This window comes from Ambystoma mexicanum, chromosome 4p (assembly GCF_040938575.1).
Source record: "Ambystoma mexicanum isolate Mex_15411 chromosome 4p, UKY_AmexF1_1, whole genome shotgun sequence".
In the NCBI taxonomy this organism is placed as follows: Eukaryota; Metazoa; Chordata; class Amphibia; order Caudata; family Ambystomatidae; genus Ambystoma; species Ambystoma mexicanum.
The window spans coordinates 301,661,185-301,687,229 of NC_090927.1; the positions used below are offsets into that span (position 1 = coordinate 301,661,185).

The window sequence follows — 26,045 nt, forward strand, 5'->3', positions numbered from 1 at the left end:
TTTAGTCTCCCCAATCAACACAGTAGTGGACTCTATAGAACAAGGTAACGTTAGACACTCAAGGGCAGTTTCGAGTCTACATGAGATAACCCAAAGTACCTTGAATACAATAAAGCCTCAATACTCTTCTATCAACATTAACTTGAAGTAACTTTATCGGAATGCTTGAATATATTGTTGGCAGTGCAAGCATGTCTCTAAATAATTTGCTGAGTAAATATATTATTAGTTTATTTATAGGGAACTTTTTGGGGCAAACCACTCTTAGACCTCCGCGACTTAAGATCTATACACCAAAGTTTGTTGTGTGCAATGGTGTGTGCAGAAGGAACGGAGACAATGAGTTCCCCCACTCCGATTGTAAAAATGAACTCGAGGGCTGCACACATCTCTTTACTGCGCCACAAGTGGATTTCAAGAACTCGGACTCTTGGTCATATTGAAAATAAATTTATTAATGGCCCTTTTTTGATAACACGTGTTTCGGCACACTCCGAGTGCCTTCCTCAGATCAGGGCAATGTCTGTTTACTAAGTATTGATGATACAACATAAAATTAAAAATTGACAAATAGAAAAACATTAACACAGACGACACAATTACAGAGGAGCACAAGTCATATTGAGTTCATATGTTTCGCAAATTCCCCAAAACAAAAATAAATAACAATTAAGACATTCATTTATACACATAAACAACGTAGATTAAATGCATGGATCCATTTGTAAACCAAAGTAGTTAACACATACCAGTCAGACGTCGGAAAATCATTTGAGGGAGTGTGGAGGTGGGAGTGAAGGGTGGTTGAAAATATAAAAAAGAGAAAAAGAAATAGAAATGTTTGAGTCAATAGTTGAGATCAGGGGATTACATTGATTAACTTATTGGGGAAATCCCAAATGGGTAAATCTAGCTTACCCATCCACTGGTCTGTTCGCTACAGATAACGTGATTGGTAGCTGAATCCCATCAGACTCCAAATGTTTTCTAAAGAAACCGAGGTAGGACATCAGAATCACTCCACTGTATTCATACGTTAATGTTCTATTTAAACATCCTGACATTATCATTAGTTTCCCTTCAACACATTTAAAAATGCTCACATTACGCTACGTTTAAAGTGTTCAATTCTGTGACCTAGGTTAGATCCATATCTTGAGCACATGACCTTGGCAATCAGTGTTTAGCATTTCTGCACGGCAATGGGATTTAAACAGTCCTCATGTCATTTCCCCATAAATCAGCATTTTATCATTGTGTGTCATGGCAATAAAGACCTTATAAGCGTGAGGGTGTCGACTACAGGTTTGAACGCGGACCCTTTGTTAATTGGTGCGTTGTTGTGGGGGCTTAACAGCCCCCTAGGGCTTACCTGAAAAGTTCAGTTTGACTGCATCACGCGTCGGGATTCTAAAATGGCAGAAGTCATTCCATGTCATTTGTATATAAGATGTTGCCATGGTAATGTTACTTAGTCCTACCTCTGTTTCCGTACTAAGAAAACTGTCAGCCATGTTTTAGTGGTGAGGACTTTGTTATCTGTGGCGGGTTCGTGCGTGTTCTTGGGCCGTTTTAAATTCAAATGAAAACAGTCCTATGCTGCAGTATGAGCTCCATTAGTTAAAGTCTCTCTCCAAACTAATTTGCATGTGGACCTAGTCCGATGTCCCACCCTGAGGAGTGTTAACTCCTTCAGGTGCATGCTGGGAGATATAGTCCCTATGACATTCTAAGGGCAGGGCAGGCCTGGGGAAGCCACCCACAAACCCTCTTGCTTTTAAGTCTTGTTTTGGGAGGCAAATCTATTCCTACCTGAAACTTGCATACACTAAAAATTAGGGTACATAATGCCAATCTAGGTTTTGAAGATAATCCAACTATATTATGGCCTGCTTCTCAGGCGCTTTTTTCAACACCAATTACAATTTACAAAAGTTCATAAAAAATTCATAAAAAGTATGACATTTCCTTGTCTGTATTGAGGCCGTCTTCTACACTTCTGAAGAAATTTATGAGTTTGGCCTCCTCCTGACGTAGCAACAGTTCCTGGTTGCCTCCTCTGCACCCCAATGTCACTTTTTTTAGACCGATGAATTTGATGTATTGTTTATTGTCCATCTGGTGGACGCGTTGCCAGTGGTCCGCTAGAGGCAGATTCTTGTCCTGGCTTCCAATCACTGCCAGGTGTTCCCTGATCCTGAAGCGGAGTTCACGAATCGTACTGCCAATATAGATTTTCTTGCAAGTGCAGATGATAGCGTATATGACATGCTTGCTTTTACAGTTTATCTGTTCTCGTATCTTGATTTGAAGTCCATTGTCTGCCTTGAAATTGTTTGTCATAGGTGTGGCATGTTTGCACATTGTACATGTGCCACACTTTCTGAAGCCTGGACTGGATTCTTTTAACCAGGTCCCTGCTATCTCCTCCTTTTCTTCTGGTAGTAATGACGGGCTGAGGCTCTGTTTCAAGGTTTTGGCTCGTCTGTAGATCAATGACGGGTGGTCATGTATATATGACCCAATACGGGGATCCAATTTGAGTAGATGCCAGTATTTTCTGAGAGATCTCCTGATAACATGGTTGTTTGCACAGTATGTGGTAATAAATTGCACCTTGTCTGACGGATTAGGTTTAACCTGTTATGTCAGAGTCTGTATCCTCGGGATTTTTCGTGCTATGTTATAGGCAGTTTCAATACTCTTCCTTGGGTAGCCCCTGGCTTGAAATCTCCTGGACAGTGTTTCACATTCTTCATTAAAGTGAGATAGTTCATTGCAGTTCCTCTTGGCCCTCATGTACTCCCCTTTAGGGATATTCCTAATTACCGGTCCATAGTGGCAACTCGTTGCATATAGTGTGGAGTTTACTTCTGTCTCTTTCCGGTATGTTCTGGTTTTGAGATGTTCTCCTGAAACATAAACATTCAGATCCAAAAAATTGATCTCTGTCTCACTGCTGATTCCTGTGAACTCAATGCCTAGCTGGTTGCTATTAATTTGGAGTCTAAACATTTCTAGTTGCTGTGGTGTGCCATTCCATACTAACAAAACATCATCAATGTACCGGGTCCATTTGATGACGTGTCTGTTGTAAACCTCTGTGGTATAGATTAATAGGTCCTCAAACATGCCCATTACCAGGTTCGCTAATGCTGGTGCTTATTTTACCCCATGGCTACCCCCCGTTTCTGTTTGTATATGGTGTTGTTAAAGGTAAAGATACTATTGTCTAGGGTGGCCATGAGCATTTCTTTTAACAAACGAACGGGAAATGTGATGCCGATTCGTCCTTAAAGATGTAGTCAACAGTATCAAGTGCCAAATTATGCCCAATGGACGTATAAAGGGCCTTAACATCCCACGTAGCGAGATGGTATGTAGGCTGCCATCGGATGTTTTCAATGATATGTATTGCAGAAGTTGTGTCTTTTTAAGTAGGCTTTTACCAATTTCACTTTGGGTCTTAATATGTGGTCAATGTATTCCGATAGTGGTTCTGTAGCCCATCCTATTCCACTCAGGATTGGCCTTCCTTCCGGGATAGTGGAAAAATCTTTGTGCACCTTGGGAAGAAAATAAATAGTTGGTAATGTCGGCTTGGGGATGAACAAAAATCTTTTTTCCTCATCTGTGATGAGGCCCTGTCGGTGCCATCCCTCAATTAAATCCTTAAGATCTTGGACTATTCTGTTCATCGGGTTACTTGTCAGAGTTTGGTAACAGTTTGGTGTGTCGAGATGATTTTGTGCCATTTTTATGTAATCCATGCGGTTCAAGACAACTATATTTCCACCTTTATCAGCTTTTTTGATAACCAACTGACGATTGGTTTTGAGTTTCCGAAGTGCATTCTTCTCTTGCAGTGTAAGATTCTCCCGTTCTGTCTGTCTGCGGTTGTACCTCAATCTGTCTTGGGTATTATACAGGTCTTTTGTGACTGATTTGTAGAAGGCATCTAGCATATTGTCCGGCGGTAGTTGTGGCAAGAATTTAGATGTAGGTTTAAGTTCTTTGTTGATTAGACCAATAGGTGTAATTGATAGTTCTTGCATGGTTTGATGAATAGGAGAGTTATCTGATTCTTGTAATGATCTTAATAGATGAATATTGCCCAATTCCTCTATCGTAACTTCGCTTCTTCTTACTGGATCTGAAGTTAGTTTCCTTTGCTCTACTTGAGTGGCGAAGAATTTCTTAAGTTTTAATTTTCTCACGAATTTAAACAGGTCGATATGCACTTGCACGGGTTCCATATAGGCAGTTGGTGCAAATGATAGTCCTTTATTAAGGAGAGAGATTTCATCCTGAGATAAATCTGTGTCTGATAGGTTCATCACAAGGGTATTCATTGGCTCTGTTTGGCTACTGCCCTGGCTCCTGCTCTTGTCAATCTCCGATAATCTTCTAAGGCATCTGGGTTGCCTGTGTCTACCTGACCCCCTCCTTCCTCTCCTCCGAGTAAAGGTTGTTTCTTGTTTGGAAGATTCGTTAATTGAAAACGGACTTGCTTGGGTGTTTGGGTCCTATTGCCCTTTTTGTATCTCCTTATCTGGTTGAGGAAGCCTTTTCCTGCTCTGATGTCATCTTCTGATACAAGTAGTTCTCCTTCCGATACTTCTTCTGCATCCGAGCTTGCAGGTGATGTATTAGGTGTGCTTTCCTTGGATGAAGAGGTAGTAAACTTGTTATATTTCTCCTGAAAGGTATATAATCCTGTCTTCCCTGTAGACTGCTAGATGCCTTCTACAAATCGGTCACAAAAGACCTGTAAAATACCCAAGACAGATTGAGGTACAACCGCAGACAGACAGAACGGGAGAATCTTACACTGCAAGAGAAGAATGCACTTCGGAAACTCAAAACCAATCGTCAGTTGGTTATCAAAGAAGCTGATAAAGGTGGAAATATAGTTGTCTTGAACCGCATGGATTACATAAAAATGGCACAAAATCATCTCGACACACCAAACTGTTACCAAACTCTGACAAGTAACCCGATGAACAGAATAGTCCAAGATCTTAAGGATTTAATTGAGGGATGGCACCGACAGGGCCTCATCACAGACGAGGAAAAAAGATTTTTGTTCATCCCCAAACCGACATTACCAACTATTTATTTTCTTCCCAAGGTGCACAAAGATTTTTCCACTATCCGGAAGGAAGGCCAATCCTGAGTGGAATAGGTTGGGCTACAGAACCACTATCGGAATACATTGACCACATATTAAGACCCAAAGTGAAATTGGTAAAGGCCTACTTAAAAAGACACAACTTCTGCAATACATATCATTGAAAACATCCGATGGCAGCCTACATACCATCTTGCTACGTGGGATGTTAAGGCCCTTTATACGTCCATTGGGCATGATTTGGCACTTGATACTGTTGACTACATCTTTAAGGACGAATCGGCATCACATTTCCCGTTCGTTTGTATGTTAAAAGAAATGCTCATGGCCACCCTAGACAATAGTATCTTTACCTTTAACAACACCATATACAAACAGAAACGGGGGGTAGCCATGGGGGTAAAATATGCACCAGCATTAGCGAACCTGGTAATGGGCATGTTTGAGGACCTATTAATCTATACCACAGAGGTTTACAACAGACACGTCATCAAATGGACCCGGTACATTGATGATGTTTTGTTAGTATGGAATGGCACACCACAGCAACTAGAAATGTTTAGACTCCAAATTAATAGCAACCAGCTAGGCATTGAGTTCACAGGAATCAGCAGTGAGACAGAGATCAATTTTTTGGATCTGAATGTTTATGTTTCAGGAGAACATCTCAAAACCAGAACATACCGGAAAGAGACAGAAGTAAACTCCACACTATATGCAACGAGTTGCCACTATGGACCGGTAATTAGGAATATCCCTAAAGGGGAGTACATGAGGGCCAAGAGGAACTGCAATGAACTATCTCACTTTAATGAAGAATGTGAAACACTGTCCAGGAGATTTCAAGCCAGGGGCTACCCAAGGAAGAGTATTGAAACTGCCTATAACATAGCACGAAAAATCCCGAGGATACAGACTCTGACATAACAGGTTAAACCTAATCCGTCAGACAAGGTGCAATTTATTACCACATACTGTGCAAACAACCATGTTATCAGGAGATCTCTCAGAAAATACTGGCATCTACTCAAATTGGATCCCCGTATTGGGTCATATATACATGACCACCCGTCATTGATCTACAGACGAGCCAAAACCTTGAAACAGAGCCTCAGCCCGTCATTACTACCAGAAGAAAAGGAGGAGATAGCAGGGACCTGGTTAAAAGAATCCAGTCCAGGCTTCAGAAAGTGTGGCACATGTACAATGTGCAAACATGCCACACCTATGACAAACAATTTCAAGGCAGACAATGGACTTCAAATCAAGATACGAGAACAGATAAACTGTAAAAGCAAGCATGTCATATACGCTATCATCTGCACTTGCAAGAAAATCTATATTGGCAGTACGATTCGTGAACTCCGCTTCAGGATCAGGGAACACCTGGCAGTGATTGGAAGCCAGGACAAGAATCTGCCTCTAGCGGACCACTGGCAACGCGTCCACCAGATGGACAATAAACAATACATCAAATTCATCGGTCTAAAAAAAGTGACATTGGGGTGCAGAGGAGGCAACCAGGAACTGTTGCTACGTCAGGAGGAGGCCAAACTCATAAATTTCTTCAGAAGTGTAGAAGACGGCCTCAATACAGACAAGGAAATGTCATACTTTTTATGAATTTTTTATGAACTTTTGTAAATTGTAATTGGTGTTGAAAAAAGCGCCTGAGAAGCAGGCCATAATATAGTTGGATTATCTTCAAAACCTAGATTGGCATTATGTACCCTAATTTTTAGTGTATGCAAGTTTCAGGTAGGAATAGATTTGCCTCCCAAAACAAGACTTAAAAGCAAGAGGGTTTGTGGGTGGCTTCCCCAGGCCTGCCCTGCCCTTAGAATGTCATAGGGACTATATCTCCCAGCATGCACCTGAAGGAGTTAACACTCCTCAGGGTGGGACATCGGACTAGGTCCACATGCAAATTAGTTTGGAGAGAGACTTTAACTAATGGAGCTCATACTGCAGCATAGGACTGTTTTCATTTGAATTTAAAACGGCCCAAGAACACGCACGAACCCGCCACAGATAACAAAGTCCTCACCACTAAAACATGGCTGACAGTTTTCTTAGTACGGAAACAGAGGTAGGACTAAGTAACATTACCATGGCAACATCTTATATACAAATGACATGGAATGACTTCTGCCATTTTAGAATCCCGACGCGTGATGCAGTCAAACTGAACTTTTCAGGTAAGCCCTAGGGGGCTGTTAAGCCCCCACAACAACGCACCAATTAACAAAGGGTCCGCGTTCAAACCTGTAGTCGACACCCTCACGCTTATAAGGTCTTTATTGCCATGACACACAATGATAAAATGCTGATTTATGGGGAAATGACATGAGGACTGTTTAAATCCCATTGCCGTGCAGAAATGCTAAACACTGATTGCCAAGGTCATGTGCTCAAGATATGGATCTAACCTAGGTCACAGAATTGAACACTTTAAACGTAGCGTAATGTGAGCATTTTTAAATGTGTTGAAGGGAAACTAATGATAATGTCAGGATGTTTAAATAGAACATTAACGTATGAATACAGTGGAGTGATTCTGATGTCCTACCTCGGTTTCTTTAGAAAACATTTGGAGTCTGATGGGATTCAGCTACCAATCACGTTATCTGTAGCGAACAGACCAGTGGATGGGTAAGCTAGATTTACCCATTTGGGATTTCCCCAATAAGTTAATCAATGTAATCCCCTGATCTCAACTATTGACTCAAACATTTCTATTTCTTTTTCTCTTTTTTATATTTTCAACCACCCTTCACTCCCACCTCCACACTCCCTCAAATGATTTTCCGACGTCTGACTGGTATGTGTTAACTACTTTGGTTTACAAATGGATCCATGCATTTAATCTACGTTGTTTATGTGTATAAATGAATGTCTTAATTGTTATTTATTTTTGTTTTGGGGAATTTGCGAAACATATGAACTCAATATGACTTGTGCTCCTCTGTAATTGTGTCGTCTGTGTTAATGTTTTTCTATTTGTCAATTTTTAATTTTATGTTGTATCATCAATACTTAGTAAACAGACATTGCCCTGATCTGAGGAAGGCACTCGGAGTGTGCCGAAACACGTGTTATCAAAAAAGGGCCATTAATAAATTTATTTTCAATATGACCAAGAGTCCGAGTTCTTGAAATCCACTTGTGGCGCAGTAAAGAGATGTGTGCAGCCCTCGAGTTCATAAATATATTATTAGTTGCCAAGCTGCCTTTCTTCAGTTTGCCTCTAGACGCAAACATTCATAATGGATTCTTTCTTCAACTGCATTTGGCCTATTACTAATATTTATGGCTAGTCTTTGTCAAATCAACATGCTGTTAAATGTTTCATTACATTCACCTACAATTCAATTTCCTATTACCGTTCCTTAAGCATACACTTGGATTTTTCCCTGACAATCAGAATGTATTTCTTAAGAGAAGCCTGTTCATCTTCATTCAATGTAGACTGCCCCATTCCATCAAAATTGACACTGTTGATATTTGACATTTTGGCAATTTGCTTAGAACAGGCTTGTATAGTCCAGGCCAGTAACAGATCTAATGCATTTGGTAAGATTAATCCTTCAGTACTCAATCATGTTGGCATCCGCCCAAGCCATTGTACACTCAAAGGGGATCAGGCAGGTGGTGATGCATGTGAGGGTGTATCAAGCTTTTCAGCCACTTCAGTGCCCTCTCTTTGAAGGGAAATGTAATTGACAAAGAACTGTGGCATGTCCAGGAAATGTTGATGAGGGATGGTGGCGAGGGTGGGCGAAGACAATCTGAGCTAAACCGTTATTTGCAGACATTGAAAATGTTTGAGTACATTTTTCTCTAAGTACTGTAAGGAACTCATGGTGGCAACAGTAACGACAGACACAAGTAATCACAGTCAAGTGTGTCTATTAAAATGTAAAGGTAGGTTGGAAAAACACCTAATCTAAACCTAAATCTAAGATGGGAGCAAGTTATGACCATCAAATAATAATAAGGCAATCCTAGAGGTGTCTTGTCAAATAAAAAGGCTTATAATAAGAAAAAAACGGATTTCCAATCCTTACAACTAAATACAAAAAGAGTGTGGGATCTTTTTCGCAAGAAAAAAAGTAGTGTTCACAAATGATAAGTCAGGATGTGGTAGCCAGGGTTCTCCCTTCCCCACGTTTTGAGCACGGGACAAGGCGGGACTCCTGATGCAGCTCACGCTCAAGCTTTTCCAGCACGGGACTACAGTTCCGTTTTCTCCGGTATTAGGACCTTCGGTGAGTAAGTCTCTTTTCTATATAAAGTCTCTTGCCTCCGAGGACTGTATGTGTTCAAAATAACAAACAAAAAGTTCCTTTCCGTGAGTATGTTGGGTGATGACTTCTCACCCCTGGATCCCTCTCTTCCGGACTCAGACCTTTCTCGATTGTTAGCCTCCCGCCTTCGGTTCACTATGGCTTTTCTTAAAAATATTTCACCTGTGGCATTCAAAAGTCTTAATGTCGTTTAGACAATCCACTGTCGGGTTCACTCTTGTCAACACAATGTTCATTGAGGTATCATTCTTGGCCTGCTTTGCAGGCATCATCTGTTGTGTTCGCGTTTGCCAGCCTTGCAGTTACTTTTACTTTCCCACTATGTTGGATTCACTTCCCTTAGTTTTAAAATCATTTGTCGGTCAAAGACTTTCGACTGTACAGGGGATTTTGCTAGACACCTGTATGACCACTTTGACTGTTTACAGGCAGCTCTCCTAAGGCCTTCTGGTATCGTTAGTTTCAACAAAAAGGGGAATCAGAGTCTCTCAAGTTAGTACCCACGTGGTGCCTGACCCCTCTGCAGCTGGTTTTCCCCTAAGGTGTTAACATTTGTTTGAACTTCCCGTATTTTCTATTTGGCGCTTTTGTTTAAGACAGTTCGGTTTATTATCGTTTCTCCCCTCCACTCACCGGCTGTGATGAACCACTTGGTTTTTCCTGTCTCTGGAGTCAAGGATGCGACCACGGTAGCAAGCGTCTTTCGCTGTCCTGCACTCCTACACTGGGACTCTCCCTGTCCCAGTGTAGGAGGGCTTTGTGTACTGTTTGTTAGGAAATATTCCCAATTATGTGAAGTTTTCCCTCCAGTTGTGTAACCCCCAACTTTATGCTGCTGTTTTAACACCATAGTCTGACTTTGCCAGTGAAGCACAGCCTTCAGCTGCACTCCACTGGGCTTTTGCTCACTTTGCTATGGGGAAACTGACATGCCCTTAAAGGCAGTCAGTACTGGGAGACTTTGTTTCCCTTAGTCCTTTCCAATGTTGCAACTTTTCTGCAACACGTTACAAGTGCACAATGTACCTTCCAGTACAGTGCGCTTGGGTCTTCCTTTAATTTCCAAAGGCCCTAGACTCCCTCAAAGGATTTATTATGAGAATTGCAGAAGTGCCTTGGACAGGGCTGATGACAGCGTATGTTTTCTCTTATTTTTAACCGTTTCTTGCCATGCAAACCGCGTTTACTTCGGTTGACACAGGAAGATCGCCTGGCTCCAAAATGGCCATGCCACGAGGTTCTTTGTCCTGTCCTTTGGCCATCTTGCCCCTTTGACTTCAGTCCTTATTTGGGCATGCTTTCTCTTGCGAAACGCCGAGCTTTCGCAGGCTTCTGCATGCCTTGTGTGTGTATTTCCAGGATGTGGGCTGGTCTGTCTAGTTCCAGTACACATCCTGGGTGCCAGAGAGTCTGGTGTGCTGTGAATGACTGGGACCACTGTGGTCCATGATTGGTCCACGTCTGTTGTGCCTGTATGTGAGCCGATTTCCCATTGGGTCCTCTTCATTTTAGTGTGAAGGAGATTATGGATAAGAGAAGGCCCCAAACACCCACACCAGTTCAATCGCTTGAGTTTTCACTGAACCTAGGATAGGATCCAACTATCCTGAAACTAAGAAGCCGAGTTGAGAAACCGCTGGTGACCCGCTGGAATGTTTAGCACCCTGATCCTGCTGATGTCCCGCTGGACCCCTCTGCATCTGATCGAACTAGTAGGTCTGCGAAGACGCTTTGACCTATTGGAATAGTGGTACCAACTATTTTCGGCACCTTCATCAAACCCTTCAAGTAAGTCTTCTCAGAAGTGTCCCTGGGCCAACCAGTCGGCTGACCAGTTTGCGCACGACCTTTTGCTCTGAGACTGCCGCCGTTTTGAAGAGACCCTTGAAACTTGGTACATCGCAAACTCTCTGTTCATGGCACTCTCACACCGAATTTCGTTCACTTGGCATTCCCAGTTCTGGAACAAAGAGAGCGCCCGAACCAGAGTACACACGGTTACCGTGTCGCACCGCCATGGTGACGAACTTCACAGGTGCCTTGCTGCTGTGCCCCTCAGTATGGTGAAGCCTGCTACAGTGAAACTGGCCTGATCCCTCCACCAGGAGCAGAGAAATCACCACTGTCCCATTTGGGAATAATCACTGTAACTTCGCTGCTGAAAGCCGCAAAGCTGCACAACTGCCGCATTTGAACCTGCAACTGAAGTGGGCTTGACTGGCAAAGTTTGGTCCGGAGTGTGCCAGGGGTTGGTGAGTACTTGCAACCCTTACCGGTGGCCCCTAGCGCATCCATCCACTTTTGCACACAAGTGTCCCCTGAGGGCCACCCACCTTTCTACAGGTAGCCTGTGCTACCGTCCCATTCCCATCTCCTGGTGTCTGTGCTGCCCTTTTGGGGAGACCCTCGACGAATCGTGGGAACTCATTCTTCATCGCCTCACCCATCTTCCTGAGCTACTACAGCCCCTGCAAGAGACTGTGTTTTTCTCCCTTTTGCACTATTGGTTGCACCAGAGTTTAACAGTACTTTTGAGCACTAGTCTCCACTCTTCATAGGGACTGGACTGCCACTCAGTTAGGGATTGATTGATTGATAAATAACTGCCTAAAGACTGTTTGCACTGCTTGCTTCCTCCCCTTTTAGTTTGTGGGCCCATTCAGTGCTTTTAACTCTTTAGGCCACTTGGTATTGTATGTATGTATTCTAGTAGGATTGTATTTGTTTAAAGGTATTACTGTTGATAATTACTGAGTGTTGAAACTCGAAGGCCTTGAATACTTGTATGTTTAATATATCTACACTATTTACACTTGACTGGGAGTGATGTGTAGTTTCCTTTACTCTGTGTTCTCATTGAGGTCTTTAAGTCACCCTCACCCCCAGAGACCTAATCTTGACCGCTGCCAATGCTACCATGATTGGTCTGTCTTGTCCAGAAGGTTACCCTGTTCCAAGAAACCAGGCTGGCCTTCTGAACCTCTGCCCACTAGGACAGAGTTCAGAAATCCATCTGAACAAATTGGTGTACAGCGGTGGGATAGGACTGAAAGTATGCTGTGTTTCACACTAGTGAAGGCATTTCAGATTACCCCTTCCCAGGACACATAGTGACCTTAGTAAGTAACTGTAAAGGCCATAAACCTATCTATAATAATGGAAACAATTACCAATATAATCTTGAATGCTTTAAAATCTGAAACATTCATAATGATGTGTACTGAGAGAGGCTTGCCTGCTCAAGGTACAAAGACTGAAATGATCCAAAGGATCATGGAATGGCAAGAGTCCCAACTCGAAGCCATAGTATCAGATGAGAGTGCAGAAGGAGGTGGGCTGCTCCCACTGACGGAACTGACACTGCCCTCATCCATGGTGCCCATGATGACAGGGATGACGTAATGTCCCAAGTTTCCTCTGCCAGCTCTGATGCTGATGCCATGTTGCAATTCAAGAAGCAAGAGCTGCTGTTTAAGCAGAAGGAGCTTGAATTTCACATGGCTAAACTGAAGATAGAGCAGGCGGAAAGGGACGGGGGAATCACCAGTTGGAACTGGCCAAGCTTCAAGTTTCAAATGGATCCAAGGGATCTGGACATGGGTCTGGGTCCTCCTCTCATTCAAGATTTCCGAAAGATCTGCTCGATGTGTATGATGAGAAGAATGACATTATGGAGGTTCCATGTGTTAAAATCGGGGCAGAAATGGCTGTGGACACAAAATATCATGGCAAAAAGGCCATGGTTTTGCTGCCACAATCCATGTAAAGGATGTGGGGGACACCACCGCAACCCCCGTACCCATTATACAATTTAAGGGGAACAGGAGACACCCCCGCTCCCCCTAAATGGTGTAATGGGGTACACCTTTAACAGGTCAAACCACAGCATTTTTGCCACCATTTTTTTGTTCAGGCGACATTTTTGCCGCCATTTTATCACTGCATACCATTATGGACTGATTGAATGCATTTGAGTATGCATGTGAAGTTCAAGAGGTTGTAAATGCTGATAAAATTGCATGGTTGCTCAGCAGACTACTCCATTATGGCTGCAGTGCTATTATGGAGATGTCAAAGGCTGAAAGAGTAGATTTTGCAAAATTGAAGCAAACTCTCATCTTAAAGTTTGGGAAGAATCCTGCCCAATACTTGAAGAGGTTTAGAGAGTACAAAAAGAAAGATGGTAGTACTTGGGTGTCTTATGTAACAGATTCCTTAAAGAACTTGACTGGTTGGTTTGAAGGCTGTAAGGTCTCCACCTTTGAGGGTATAATATGTCTTGTCATGCTTGAACATATTTTTGCATCTTGTTCCCCTGAGATTACGCAGCACTTGGCAAATACAAAGGAGTTAGATCCTAAGAAGCTGGCCATAGCAGTGGATTTGTGGGTGTCACATAGTGTTTCCCATGAGGACAAGACTCATCCTGGCAAGCAGGAGGAGCGGAGAAAGTCCAAAGATAAAGAGGGTGGGGGTCTGATAAAACTTCCTCCCAAAAGAGCCATGAAAAGAAATGTAAGGGTAAGTCACAGGAGAATGCATAGGGTAGTGCAAGTTATCCTTCCAAGCAGAACTCTGATTACAGTAAGCCTCCCTATGTCCCAAGACCCATTGGATCTTGTGTGGCTTGTGGAGCAAGTGACCATGTGAAGGGGGACCCCAGATTTTAAGTGAAAACCTTGGTGGTCCAATCTGTGAGTCTGGCCTTCCCCCTCATATGAGGAAGAAGAGATCACAGGGGCATCCTCTCAGACCCCTTGCCCAGTGGGATATAATCTGAGGTAGTCCTAGTTTCCCTGGGTTCCTGGGAGCCTAAAGCCTCAGAGGCATATGCCAGAATTCCTGATAACATAAAGCACTATTTCAAAGACTCTGTGCTGATCAATGGTGTTGACACTGCCGCCCTTAGGGATAGTGGGGCCAGTAGAACAGTAGTGGATTCTCCCTTGGTAGACCCAGAAGAAGTTGCCAGAGCTCCTTTGGTACCCAGTAAGTTGGCTGATGGTCCCCCTCTCAAGTTCCCAGTAATGCCTGTAAATCTTACTATAAATGGTACAGTGGTCAGGATTCCAGTGAGCATTCAGAGGCAAGTCCGAGGAAAGGTCCTCCTGGAGAATGATCTCGAAGCTTTAGGACTTGTTGGTGACACAGCAGAGAGACCATACACAAGGTCACAAACAAGGGCTGCACTGGCCAAGTCCAAAGCCCAGCCTACGCCAAAGGGGAAACCCAAGGCTCAAGGAGGAAAAAAAGACAAAAGAGGGAAAGGGAATATTCCCCCTAATTTACCTACCACTGGGGTTGAGGTAGTTGGTCAAACACCTGAACCTGATGAGGAAGAGGTGTTGCCTGAAATCCTCAATCCCCATGGCCATCCTGAACTACAGAGCTTGTTAGTGGAAGGTGGTCCTGACAGGGTTGAGTTCAGTAAGGGCCAATGTGAGTGCCCATCTTTGGAAGGCCTAAGGAGACAGGCCTGCTCCCAGCTTGAGGGTGAACCTCCTGGGAAGCATAGGATTTATTGAGAAGGTGGGCTCCTCTACAGTGAGCCCACAGAGTCTACAGAAGGAAACCATTGGAGGTTGGTGGTTCCTCTTGCTGTAAGACCCTTCCTCTTGCAGTTAGCACATGAAGTCCCCCTTGCTGGTTACCTTGGCATCAAGAGAACCAAGCAAAGGTTATCCATGCACTTCTACTGGCTCAAGATGGGTGCGCAAGTAGAAAGTCGCTGCAGGAGTTGTGCCACATGCCAGTTATCTGGGAAAAGTGGCACAACAATCCAAGCTCCATTGGTACCACTCCCAGTTGTGGGGGTACCATTTGAGAGGGTAGGGATGGACATTGTTGGTCCCCTTGACCCCGAAACATCCTCAGGCAATAGGTTTATCGTGGTACTGGTCGACCATGCCACCAGGTATCCTAAGATGAAATACAAAGTGGTGCCAGGAGAGCGAGACTAACTTCGAGACTGAAGGCAGAAAGCTAAAAGAATCAAATCATTATTTCATTTTATTTTGATTTGAGTACAAAAAACATTACACATTTTAATCAATTTAGATAAAAGAGCATTCTATAAAACATGCATCCAAGCATTCATTCAGTCTAAGTAAATCCCTAAACATTTTTTCAATTATTTTAAGATACAGAAGAGAAATGTACAATTCATTTCCAAATCTCTTCATATGTACATCTAACAGTAGTTAATTCCAAATGTAGTATCGATTATTGGTGCCCATAAATGCAGATCTTCTTTAAAACACGGGCTTTCCAGTTGGTAAATAGTTTCGACTTGACACAATATATAAGTCTTCATCAGGATGGGATGAACATTAACAAATTCTAAAAATAAAACAAATAGACATATAATTAAAAATATTTGTTAAAATAGCTTGCTGTCTCCCCTCACTCAGTAGTACTTGCAAATATATCAACAAGGGGATCACTCTAATCTATCTCTCTACCCATCAATTATGTCTGGTATCCCATAATAAAGATCCAAAATATAAACTGACTACCTAAACGTAGGCAAATACATTATACACCTGCCTCAAAAGCTGTAGGCAAAGTGTTGGCAATCCATACGGACCCTTCATTTATTTAAAGGTCAACGGTATGCGGTACCGAATCTTTAATTCATTTTATCCGGTGCCATAGTACAAACTTTATACTCAACCCTGTTGAAAATCTGTCGTGACTCAGTAAAGAAATAAATAATAAATTAAATAGTTATACCTGTCATCCCCATTGGGTTTGCCTAATAACTTGTGTTCCAGTAGCCTCTGGTGTATACCAAAATTGTTCACTCTTCAGAAAATGGACTGGAGGGATAAACAAACAATGATTTCAATGGTGTCAAACTGCCCGCAAAAAAGTTTTGCACGAAAAGCGGAGTAGGGTTAATTAAAGGCAGACAAATACCTTTGTTTATGACCACTAATAAATCCACACGGCGAAACTCATAGGGAGAGAGTCTCTGTTTAATAAGGCGCACCGCCTCCCATGTAGCCGTCTGTAAGCAGCGAAACTGTTCGTGCCGAGCGAGGCACTGTGCTTTTCGTGAGTCGTCTCACGTATGCATTCTATTTAAAGTCTATGTAAAAAGACACAATGGGAAAGATTAACGTAAGTACGCTATGGTTTCTAGGGGACGTGCAAGCCTGCCTGAAGGCCATCCCATTTAAGACTGTGACTGCCAAGTCAGTTGCAAAAGCTTTACTAGGGTTGGCTTCCCTAAAGAAGTTGTGTCTGATAGGGGCAGTAACTTTGTCAAAGTATATGCAGGCCATGTGGAAGGAATGTGTAGTTACCTATAAGTTTTCATCCGCATACCACTCACAAACCAATGGTCTGGTTGAGCGGTTTAACAGGATGCCCACTCCCTCCATCACTACCAACGTAGTAGACTATGTGCTAGGACTCAGAAAAGGAATGGCACTCCTGATTTGTTTGGCTAGTGAGAAGCTGAAGGCTGTGCAAGCTCTGGTGAAACATTGGTATGACCAGAAAGCTGCCTTCATCAACTTCACACCAGATCAGCAAGTCCTGATCATAAACCATATAAAACCTAGAGCTTTGCTGGACAAATGGTTAGGCTCTTACACAGTGGTGGAGTCACTGGGTGAGGTCAACTATTTAGTGGACCTTGGAAGGGCTGGACAGGCCCCAAAAGTGTTCCATGTAAATAGGCAGAAGGCTTTCACCCCAAGAGTTGAAATAACTGCAATGCTTTTGGCATCCGATGTTGAGGAGGAGTCAAAACCTCTGCCCGACCTGTTCCAGGGCCTCCCTTCAGATAGCTGCATTGAGGGTGTCAAACTGGCCCTTCACCTGACTTCTGATCAACAAGAGGAGGTGAGAAGTTTGCTGAGGCAGTTCTCCCCATTATTTTCACAAACTCCTGGTTTTACCGTATGATTCCTTCCGCAGAGGCTTTGCAGGTCTGGGTCGGAAAGGACAAGGTCGCTTCTCTCCTTGTTGCCCCTTCGGTTCTCAACGCCTTTCTCCTCCTCTTGAACCCCCTCCCTCAGATAGCTGTCTCGTCGTGCGGTTTGCTTTGCTCATAGTGTGCTCTCGTGCTCCACCTTTTATCCCTATGGGGAAGTGAAAGGGCCATCAGGTGTGTGTGATTCTGGTCAATTGCCTGACTTTGCCTGACCCTTGTGTTGGGACATGTCATGTAAACGGCTCTGGTGTTAGTCTGTTGTCTTTCATAGTGTGCAAAAGTGTTCGTGTTGGAAAAGGGGGGGCGGAGTAGAGTTTCTGAGTATCCTACATGGTAGGATAGGAAAATGTGTTATAAGAAGGGGGATACTGCGTCTCACCCGTTGGTGTCCTACTTCCGCTCCCCGAGGACCCCCCCACCCATCCAGGTGATCCTCCCACACTGGTCCACCACAGGAACTGGATCCAGTAGCGATGGCTGTATCCTGGCCACCTGGATGACAGATCCCCGGGACTAGGGAGCTTGTGTTCTAACAACACCTCCCTTTTGGTGACGCAATGTTCCAAAACGGTCATATGTGACAAGAGGGTAATTCCCACATGCAGCCCCGAGTCTGTGGAATGAGCTTCCCCATAATCTGCGATCATGCTCATGTTGTGCTGTCTTCAAGAAGAGCCTGAAGACAGTACTCTTTGCTAAGTTCTTAAACTAGTAATTAATCGGCCATCATCCCATGCTTCTCTTCATGTTTTGTGTACGTATGTCTTGTTTAGCGCCTCTATGCCCACGGGCTTCGTTCATTGCTCTATATAAATAAATTAAATAAATAAATAAATACAAATTCCTGTTAAGCCTTCAAAATGGCTTGATGGTACCTTTTATCAGGACCACTTTTAAATGAATTATTTTGTTAAGTCATAAATTATCATTCAGCTTATTTTTGATAGTTTAACTTACTACTCAAAAGAATGGCCTTTGGAAGGGAACTAAGGGGATGTCTGAGTTTAATGACAACTGTAATTTACCAGGGTTGTCGCTTAATGACCAGGTTAACTGTATCTGATGATAGGGTAAACTGTTCTACACAGCACCACAGAGAACAATGCCCCCTTACCAAGGACGAGCAGTCATTAAAGGCCTAGGTATTGACCTTTTTTTACTTTTTTTTGTGGTGCATTTCTACATTTGTTTTTGTCCTCCTATCGTTGAGGTGAAGGGCTCCAACCTAAAATAGAATTCAGTAGTGATACAGCCAAACTGGCGGGCAGGATCTGGATGTGTGTTATTTGATAAAAAACAGATCATTTATGGTCCTGCACATTGGTTGGTTTGTGGGTGGATTGCTCAAAATTAAGATCATTGAAATGATCAAGGCAATAATATGAGGCTCTAATACCCTACTGTGCATCTACCCACAAACTGAAATCTTCTATAATTTGAAATGTTACTACATACAGTACCAGGTGATGAAGTTGACCCGGGGTGAGCTAAATGCCATATTCAGACCGGTTGTGTGGTAGCATACTAGGATACAGAGGCCATTAGGATCAGAACATTTTATCTGTTATGCAATGCCCTCGTAGTTAGGCTGTGATAGGGCATCTTTGGTAGAGACTGTCAGGTCCTAATGCAATATAAACTGAACGCCCATATTCTCCAGTCAGTCCGCTCTCAGGGTTTGAATATCTCGGCGTGACCAAGGTTGCTTACAACTGCATATGTTGTATCAGACAGCCAGGTTACAGCGAGAGCCAGCAATTGAAAATCGTTATCTATAGTAAGTTGATGACTTTCTGGGGCAATTTTAACTGCAGACCGGCAGTTAAAATACCCCATCTAAGGTGCTTGGTTTGTGCCTGATTCAAATCTGGGTCTTTCAATATTCAGACATCCTTGAGTCAGAAAAATGCACTTAGTTGACCATGTTTTATTTTCCTTAACGTCTTGCTGGATATCTTACATGTACTTGATTTGTACACTGGTTGTTTTACAATTAGAAAGAAACATTGGTAAGTTTTTGATTGAAGGTTCACCTAGGATATCTTTGGTTTGAGGCTTATGTTTAATTGTATTGTTGACTCATTAGCCTGAGATTTAGCAATTCGTTTCTGCTCCTGTTGGTTATACTGCACAGTGGGAATTGAGGGTGAATGCTTTTTGTCCCCTACGACTGTGCAGAAGTAGCAGGTTTGCCTTAGGCGTGTCTTTGCTGTGCCCATGCAATGGGTTGCCTTCAAAAGTGGATTAGGCACGTCAAATAGACGATTAAAAGCCTGCTATAAGAAATGCACTGGAGATTTGCAGAGGTATGGTCTGGTAAGTTATTGAATTAATTGCTTTAAAGGCTTCTTCGACCCTGAGTAAGTAAACAATATTTCCATTGTTATATTTTTGTATTGCTGTGTAAAATATTCCCAAAATAGTTTTTGTTTTTTTGTTGAAACTTTTAATTGTATTACATTATAACATACAATGGACATTCAAGACATTGGTGCAGGTCAGGAATTTGTCGAGAAGCTAATCCAATAAGCGCCCCATTGTCCCTTTGATATGGTTCCACATGTGTGTACTTTGCCAAACGCCTGCCCTGCTGAGTGCTCCTTTATCTGCTTGAGCCCCTACCTCTCCACCCCACTGTCTCCTAATACCCATCCTCAACTATAACAACATTGCCCCCCACAAACCCAGCTACCCAACGAAGCATGCCTCCCTAATCCTCCTGCCTTGTGTCTCTTGAAACACCCCCTTTTCCGATTGTTGTGACCACTTATACCACCTTCCCAATTACTCCTGATCCCCTGCAACCCATCCTCGGGGATCGCAAACATCGCCTGCACAAGCGTATTCCATGCTGTCACATCGTTACTAACCTCCCCTTGGCCTCTATACACCGCCCTGTGCAACACCACAGTTTCAGCTTCCACCCATTTCCTCAGGTCCGCCCACCACGCCTTATTGTGAGGGCCTTCTGCTGCTTTCTATGCCAATGCAATCCTTTTTTTCCGCCATTACACATGCAAGATCTTTCATCCTGGTCAGATGCGCCTCTCCCCACCTCCACGGAATCTGTCCCAGGATGCATGCTCCAGACGTCCATCTACTCATGTCTACACTCCCTCCCCTGACCTTGTCCACTATGTTTTGCAGAAGACCGCAATTACAGGGCACGACCAAAACATACGCATCATCCCAGCTGATTCGCTTCCACATCTAGGGCATTTTTGTGGCTCCTCCCCTGGGAACTCTGAGATGTCTTTTGGGGTAATGTATGCCCAATGTGTGACCTTCAATTGTGTCAGTTTCAATCTAGTATTTCTGGACACTTTCCTCATGTACGCTAGTGCTTTGGTCCGTTCCTCATCTGTAAAAGGTGTTCCCAAATCCCTCTCCCATTTCGCTCTCACCCGCAGCCCCACCTGTCCCATCACATCTAGTATCACCTCGTAAGCTCTCGAGATCACGTGTCCCCCTTCAGCCACGTCATAAAGTGTGTTTAACATATCGTCCCTGCCTCCCCCTCTGTAAGTCCCGACCATCTATTCTCTTCTGTCTTGAATATCCTGTGGTGCACCAGTAATTGCACTTAGGAGATGTCGTATTCTTCCCATCAGTTCCAAAAAGCACACCCATATCCCCTCTCTGTGTAGGCCCCCCACTGTGACTATCCCTTTTGCTTGCCAGTGTAGTCAGCGGTCGAGTGCCTCTTCTGGGTTTCTTCTGCTTATGGCTATCAGGGTATGTTGCTGGAGTATGGGTCCCGCCTGACCACCATCGTCCATAGGCTGTGCAAGATCTTCCACCCCAGTTTCATGAGCACCATCGACCCTCTGAAGCTGGTGTGTCCTACACGCAACACCTTCAAGTAGTACGGTTTGAGCACTTTCTGCAATCGCTCTGTCTCTAGTTAGCCCTCATCCGCTAGCCAAGTTATGACAAATTAAAGTTGCCCAGCTAGGTAGTATGCCTCAAAATTAGGCAGTCTGATTCCCCCCGCTCCCTAGTCCCTATGTACAGTGTTCAACAAGATCGTACACCTCCCTTCTCCCCAGATATGAGCCCCCTCACCAGTGAGTCAAGTTTGAGGAAAAAACGCCTCAGGATTTCGCACAGTATATTCACGAAGAGTTACAGTAAATATGGCAATACCACCATCTTCAGTATTGCAGGCACTACCCATCATAGACAACGGAAACTTCTTCCAGAAAGCCATAGATCTTTCCACCCCTTTCAGCGCCTTCAATGTGTTTCCCTCATGCTCCCTCTCTGGTTCCCAGTAGACATCCACCCCCAGGTACGGGAAGGTCTCTATTTCCCATCACAGTCCAAGGTTTGTTAAGAGCTCACGGTCACGCCAGCGAGAACAGGCTTCTCCCTACTGATGGTTATGCCGGACAGCCCCTCAAACCCATCCAATACCTCCCGTATGTACAGCAGGTTATCCTCTGGGTCTCTCAGATATAGCATGTCATCTGCATACCGCAAGATCACATGTGCCGTATCGCCTACTTGTATGCCTGCATCCATAGTCTGTCCTAAGTAGGGCCACCAGAGGTACCAATGGCAAGATGAATAACATGGGGCACCCCTGCTTAGTCCTCTTGCGCAATTTCCAAGCTTCCAAGATGTGCCTACCCGTTTTGACCGTGGCCATCGGTTTCTTGTAGAGCAGTCAGACCCACTGTATAAAACCTGGGCCTACCCCAAATATCCCCAGTACCACATGCAGCCATTCCCATCAAACGCCTTTATCGTGTCAATGGAGGCCACTTCACCGTCCTCATCCACCCCCCCCTGGTTTTGTCTTATTATATGGTGTAATCTATGCACATTACAGGAGGTGCTTCTACCCGGGACGTGTCCCGTCTGGTCTTGGTGTACAAGCGTTGTAATCACCCTCCGCAGTCTGATTGCAAGGAGCGGTGCTGAGACTTTGCAGTCCTGGTTAATCATAGAGAGCATCCTTTAGGATCTAACCGTGGTTTCCCTCGCTTAAGGATTGGCACTATAAGTGACTCCCTAAGACTACCTGGTAGTGTCCCTGCTTCAAACGCCTCCTCCAGCATCCCCAAAGATGCGGCTTTAACTCACCAGCGTATTCTTTATAAAATTCCCCCGGAAGATGGTCAGCCCCCAGTGTCTTACCAGTGGGCAACAATGTTTTTTTTGTTACGCCAATGACACACAAATTCTTTTTCGCCTTGATGCCCCCTCTACTGACCCACCACATCAGTTAAAGAACTGTCTTTCGGCAGTTGCTGTTTGCGTGTTCAACAACTGGCTTAAGCTTAATGGTGATAAAACCGAGGTCCTACTGGCTGGCTCTGCCTGTCCTAGTTGTTCTTGGACTTCCAACTACTGGCCCCCCCTGTCTTGGCCCATGTCGTGAACCTGCCTCAGTTGTTAAAAGCCTAGGCATAAAAACGATGTCCTCTGGTTCCAGATCAGCCTGTCAAGACTTGCCACGTAGTGAAGAGTATTGAGCCTCTGTCCACAAATCACCCACAGGGAGAGAAAGATAAACACTCCCTGTGCGAGTTTTGAGGCCACAGGTGGTTGTTGGTTGTAGAATCAGGTGGCGTCGAGGACTCCAGAGGCTGTTGGAAGGAAGTCGGGGTTAATACAGGCAAAGACAGTGCTTTAGTTAAGAGTGAATAAAGGATACGTTCTTACCTATGTTCAGTGGAAGGGAGCCTGAGGAATTGGTGCAAGGGAGCGCCGATGATTCAAACAGTCAAGTACCTGGAGGTAGGTACGAGCTGACCACCAGTAACCCGTAATGATTTCCAAGAATGAACAGAAGGAGGGTCGTAAACCATCCAAGGGTCAAAATCCAGGTTGTAGCAAGTGAACAGAAAGGGAAAATCCAAAGCAGTCCGTTATGCACAAACCAAAGGTCCAAAGTACCAGTATCCGTGCAGAGTATCGGCAACCGTATCCAAGGAGCAAGAGTTAATCAAATCCGTGAGAGTAAGCCTGAGGTCGAAATCCGATGAGGTCAAAAACAAGAGTCAAGAACGCCGAACAGTGTTAGAGAACAGCTGTGAAGCGGCGAGTGATTCAAAGCTCCCGGCTTTTATGCGAGCCGCCTCCCGATCACGTGAGTGGGGCTCCGTGCACGTGATCGGGAAGTTGATGTGAAACCAGGAAGCAATCGCGATCGGCTGTTCCAGCCCGATCGCAATCTCCATGGCAGTTGCCATTGGAGACGAAGAAACGAACCACACCGTCCTCTGCGTGTGTTCCGCAACCATCGGTGATGGCGACTCCCCTGCACCCTAGGTGATGGGACATGAGGAGGGTTGGGCTGTGAACCGGGGAGCCTGACAGTACTTTGTATCGGAGTGTTATGCAAGGTGTTGTATGGGTGTGTAACTGACCTATTGTGCGTAACACAGCCCAACGTGATTTGCCAAACTCAAATTACTGAAAAAGATTCTCCCTTTCCTTCAGATTGATTCTAGATCCAAAATGGTCACAGCTTCTATTATGGGGTCTATTCACTATTGTAATGGGATCTACCTCGGTCAACCAGAATGTCTGCTTCAACGTTTACAGATCCTTCAAAACTCAGCCGCCCGTCTTGCTGTCAATGCTCCCAGACTGGCTCATTCTCAGGAGCTTCTTTGTCAACTTCATTGGCTTCCTGTAAAAAGCCGAATTAAGTTTGACTCTTTTTCTTGTTCACTGAGCTATTCACAAGGCTGGGGCGGAATTTCTGCAATCCAAACTGGTACCTTACAGACCCTGCATACTACTTTGCTCTGCTGATCTTTCTTTGCTCTGTATTCCCCGATTCCTCCGGAGTCGTGCCAGTGAAAGGTCCTTTTCCGTGCAAGGCCCTACCTTGTGGAATGCTCTTCATGTTGAGATTCGCAACATCCCTCATTTTCCTCCCTTTCGTTAACATTTTAAAACCCTCTTGTTTAAGTATCCCTGGCTGCCTCCCTTCTCTCTTCATGCGCCTTGATACCCTTAGTGGGCTTGTTTGTGCTATATTAAGTCTCAATACAATACAATACAATGATATCACTCACTTCTTCCACCATCAGTGGTGCGTCTAGTATCTCTACCTGCTCTGGCTCTAAGCACGGTAGTGCTATGTCTCCCAGGGTTTCCTCTATTTCCGCACCATGCTTCTCTTCTCCCGCACTGTACATTTGCTCATAATATTTGGCAAAAATTACATTAATTTCCCCCTGTGCCCGCCACTCCTCCCCGCACTCATCTCCGATGGTACCAATCATTTCCTTCTTCTCTTCTGCTCGACACAGCCAAGCACAACACCCTGCCTACCTTGTGCAGCCTTTCCAGATTCCTAGCATAGACATGCTTTCCCAGCCGCTCCTAGTGCTCTATACAGGCCTGTCTCAGTCTAATGATAACTTTTTCTTTTTCCCTCCTGTCCTGCAGTTCCTTCTGTATGCCCCCCATTTTACCAATCGCTTCCCCCTTTACCTTAAATGCCCGCCACAGGGTCCCTGCGCTATGCACACTTCCTGAATTCTTGGCAAAGTACTCCTCAATTCTGTCACGTTTTCTTTATTTTATGCAAATACATAGTCCATATTAAAAAGATCCATAAAGTTGAACAAAAAATGTTGCAAATCTCTAGTAGGTGCAAGCTTTCCCCACTGCATACATCAATCTAAGGAAGGTTGAATGGTATCCATCTGTGGACCCAAAGGTCCTCAGTCCCATGAGGTTTTCATTATTCCCCTTTTAAATCCCTGTATTAATGTTTCTTGTGTGTGCATAGCCTGTAAACGTGATGTTATTTTGGATACCCTAAATGTTTGATAGTAAAAACAAGCCCTGAAGGCCTAAGTTGGATACTCTCATGGTTGGGGAGGAAGGATAGCTCAGGGAAACACATTTGTCTTGGAAGACAACACAGCGCAACACAGCTTTGAATCCCAATCCCGTGCTTAGAAACCTCTTGTTGGTATTCAGCGCGTTATAAAAGAACAATTATATTAATAATGTAACATTTATGGATTATGTGCTGAATCTTTTAATGAAGGGTGCACTTGTAAGGTTGTTTTTTCTATTTTTCCCTTTCCTTTAAGCTACCGCACGACTGGAACCAAGACGTCTAATCTTTAAATGTTTTTTACATATGATCCTTGTTTACTCCAGATTTATTTAAACGGGCAACATGGATCTAAATGACTGTGTACAACATGCTCACATTGTTTCATATAAGTACCTCCAGGTTTTCTGTTAAGCATGAAGTTCTTGATAGTAGTGTTGTGTGAACAAAGATGTGGAATGCCTAAGAAATGTGTTTTTTCTTGCTTAGGAAATGCTAACGGTGCCTCAGAAAATACGAAAACGCATTCTTTTGTAAACTATACAGCTCTTTACCCATTTGAAGCAAGAAACAATGATGAGCTCAGCTTTAATGCGGGAGATGTAATTCAGGTGAATTCTAAATTCTTAAAAATATGTTTGCCATATTTTACTTGCTGATGCTGTAACAATATTAATGTTATTTTCTACTTCAGGCAATTACATTAAGTAAGATTGTTTTTTGTCCTAACATCAATACAATTTCTATGGTTCTTGGGAGACTATGAGAAGTCTTTGGATAAAGAATGCGTACAACTACGTGAAGATGAACCTGAATTGAACATATGAATGCAGCTAATTACATTGTATGGGCGTC

The 26,045-nt window shown here is 43.8% G+C and overlaps 1 protein-coding gene across 7 annotated transcripts in view; it reads left to right on the forward strand.

Moving 5' to 3' along the window:
• ITSN2 (intersectin 2) overlaps positions 1–26,045 on the forward strand; it is a 2,589,317-nt gene that overhangs the window by 1,422,776 nt on the left and 1,140,496 nt on the right. For all 7 annotated transcript variants that reach the window (XM_069605851.1, XM_069605856.1, XM_069605854.1 and 4 more), the window contains one exon: positions 25,680–25,801. In XM_069605851.1, coding sequence (XP_069461952.1) covers positions 25,680–25,801 — 122 coding nt within the window. The remainder of the gene's footprint in view (positions 1–25,679; positions 25,802–26,045) is intronic.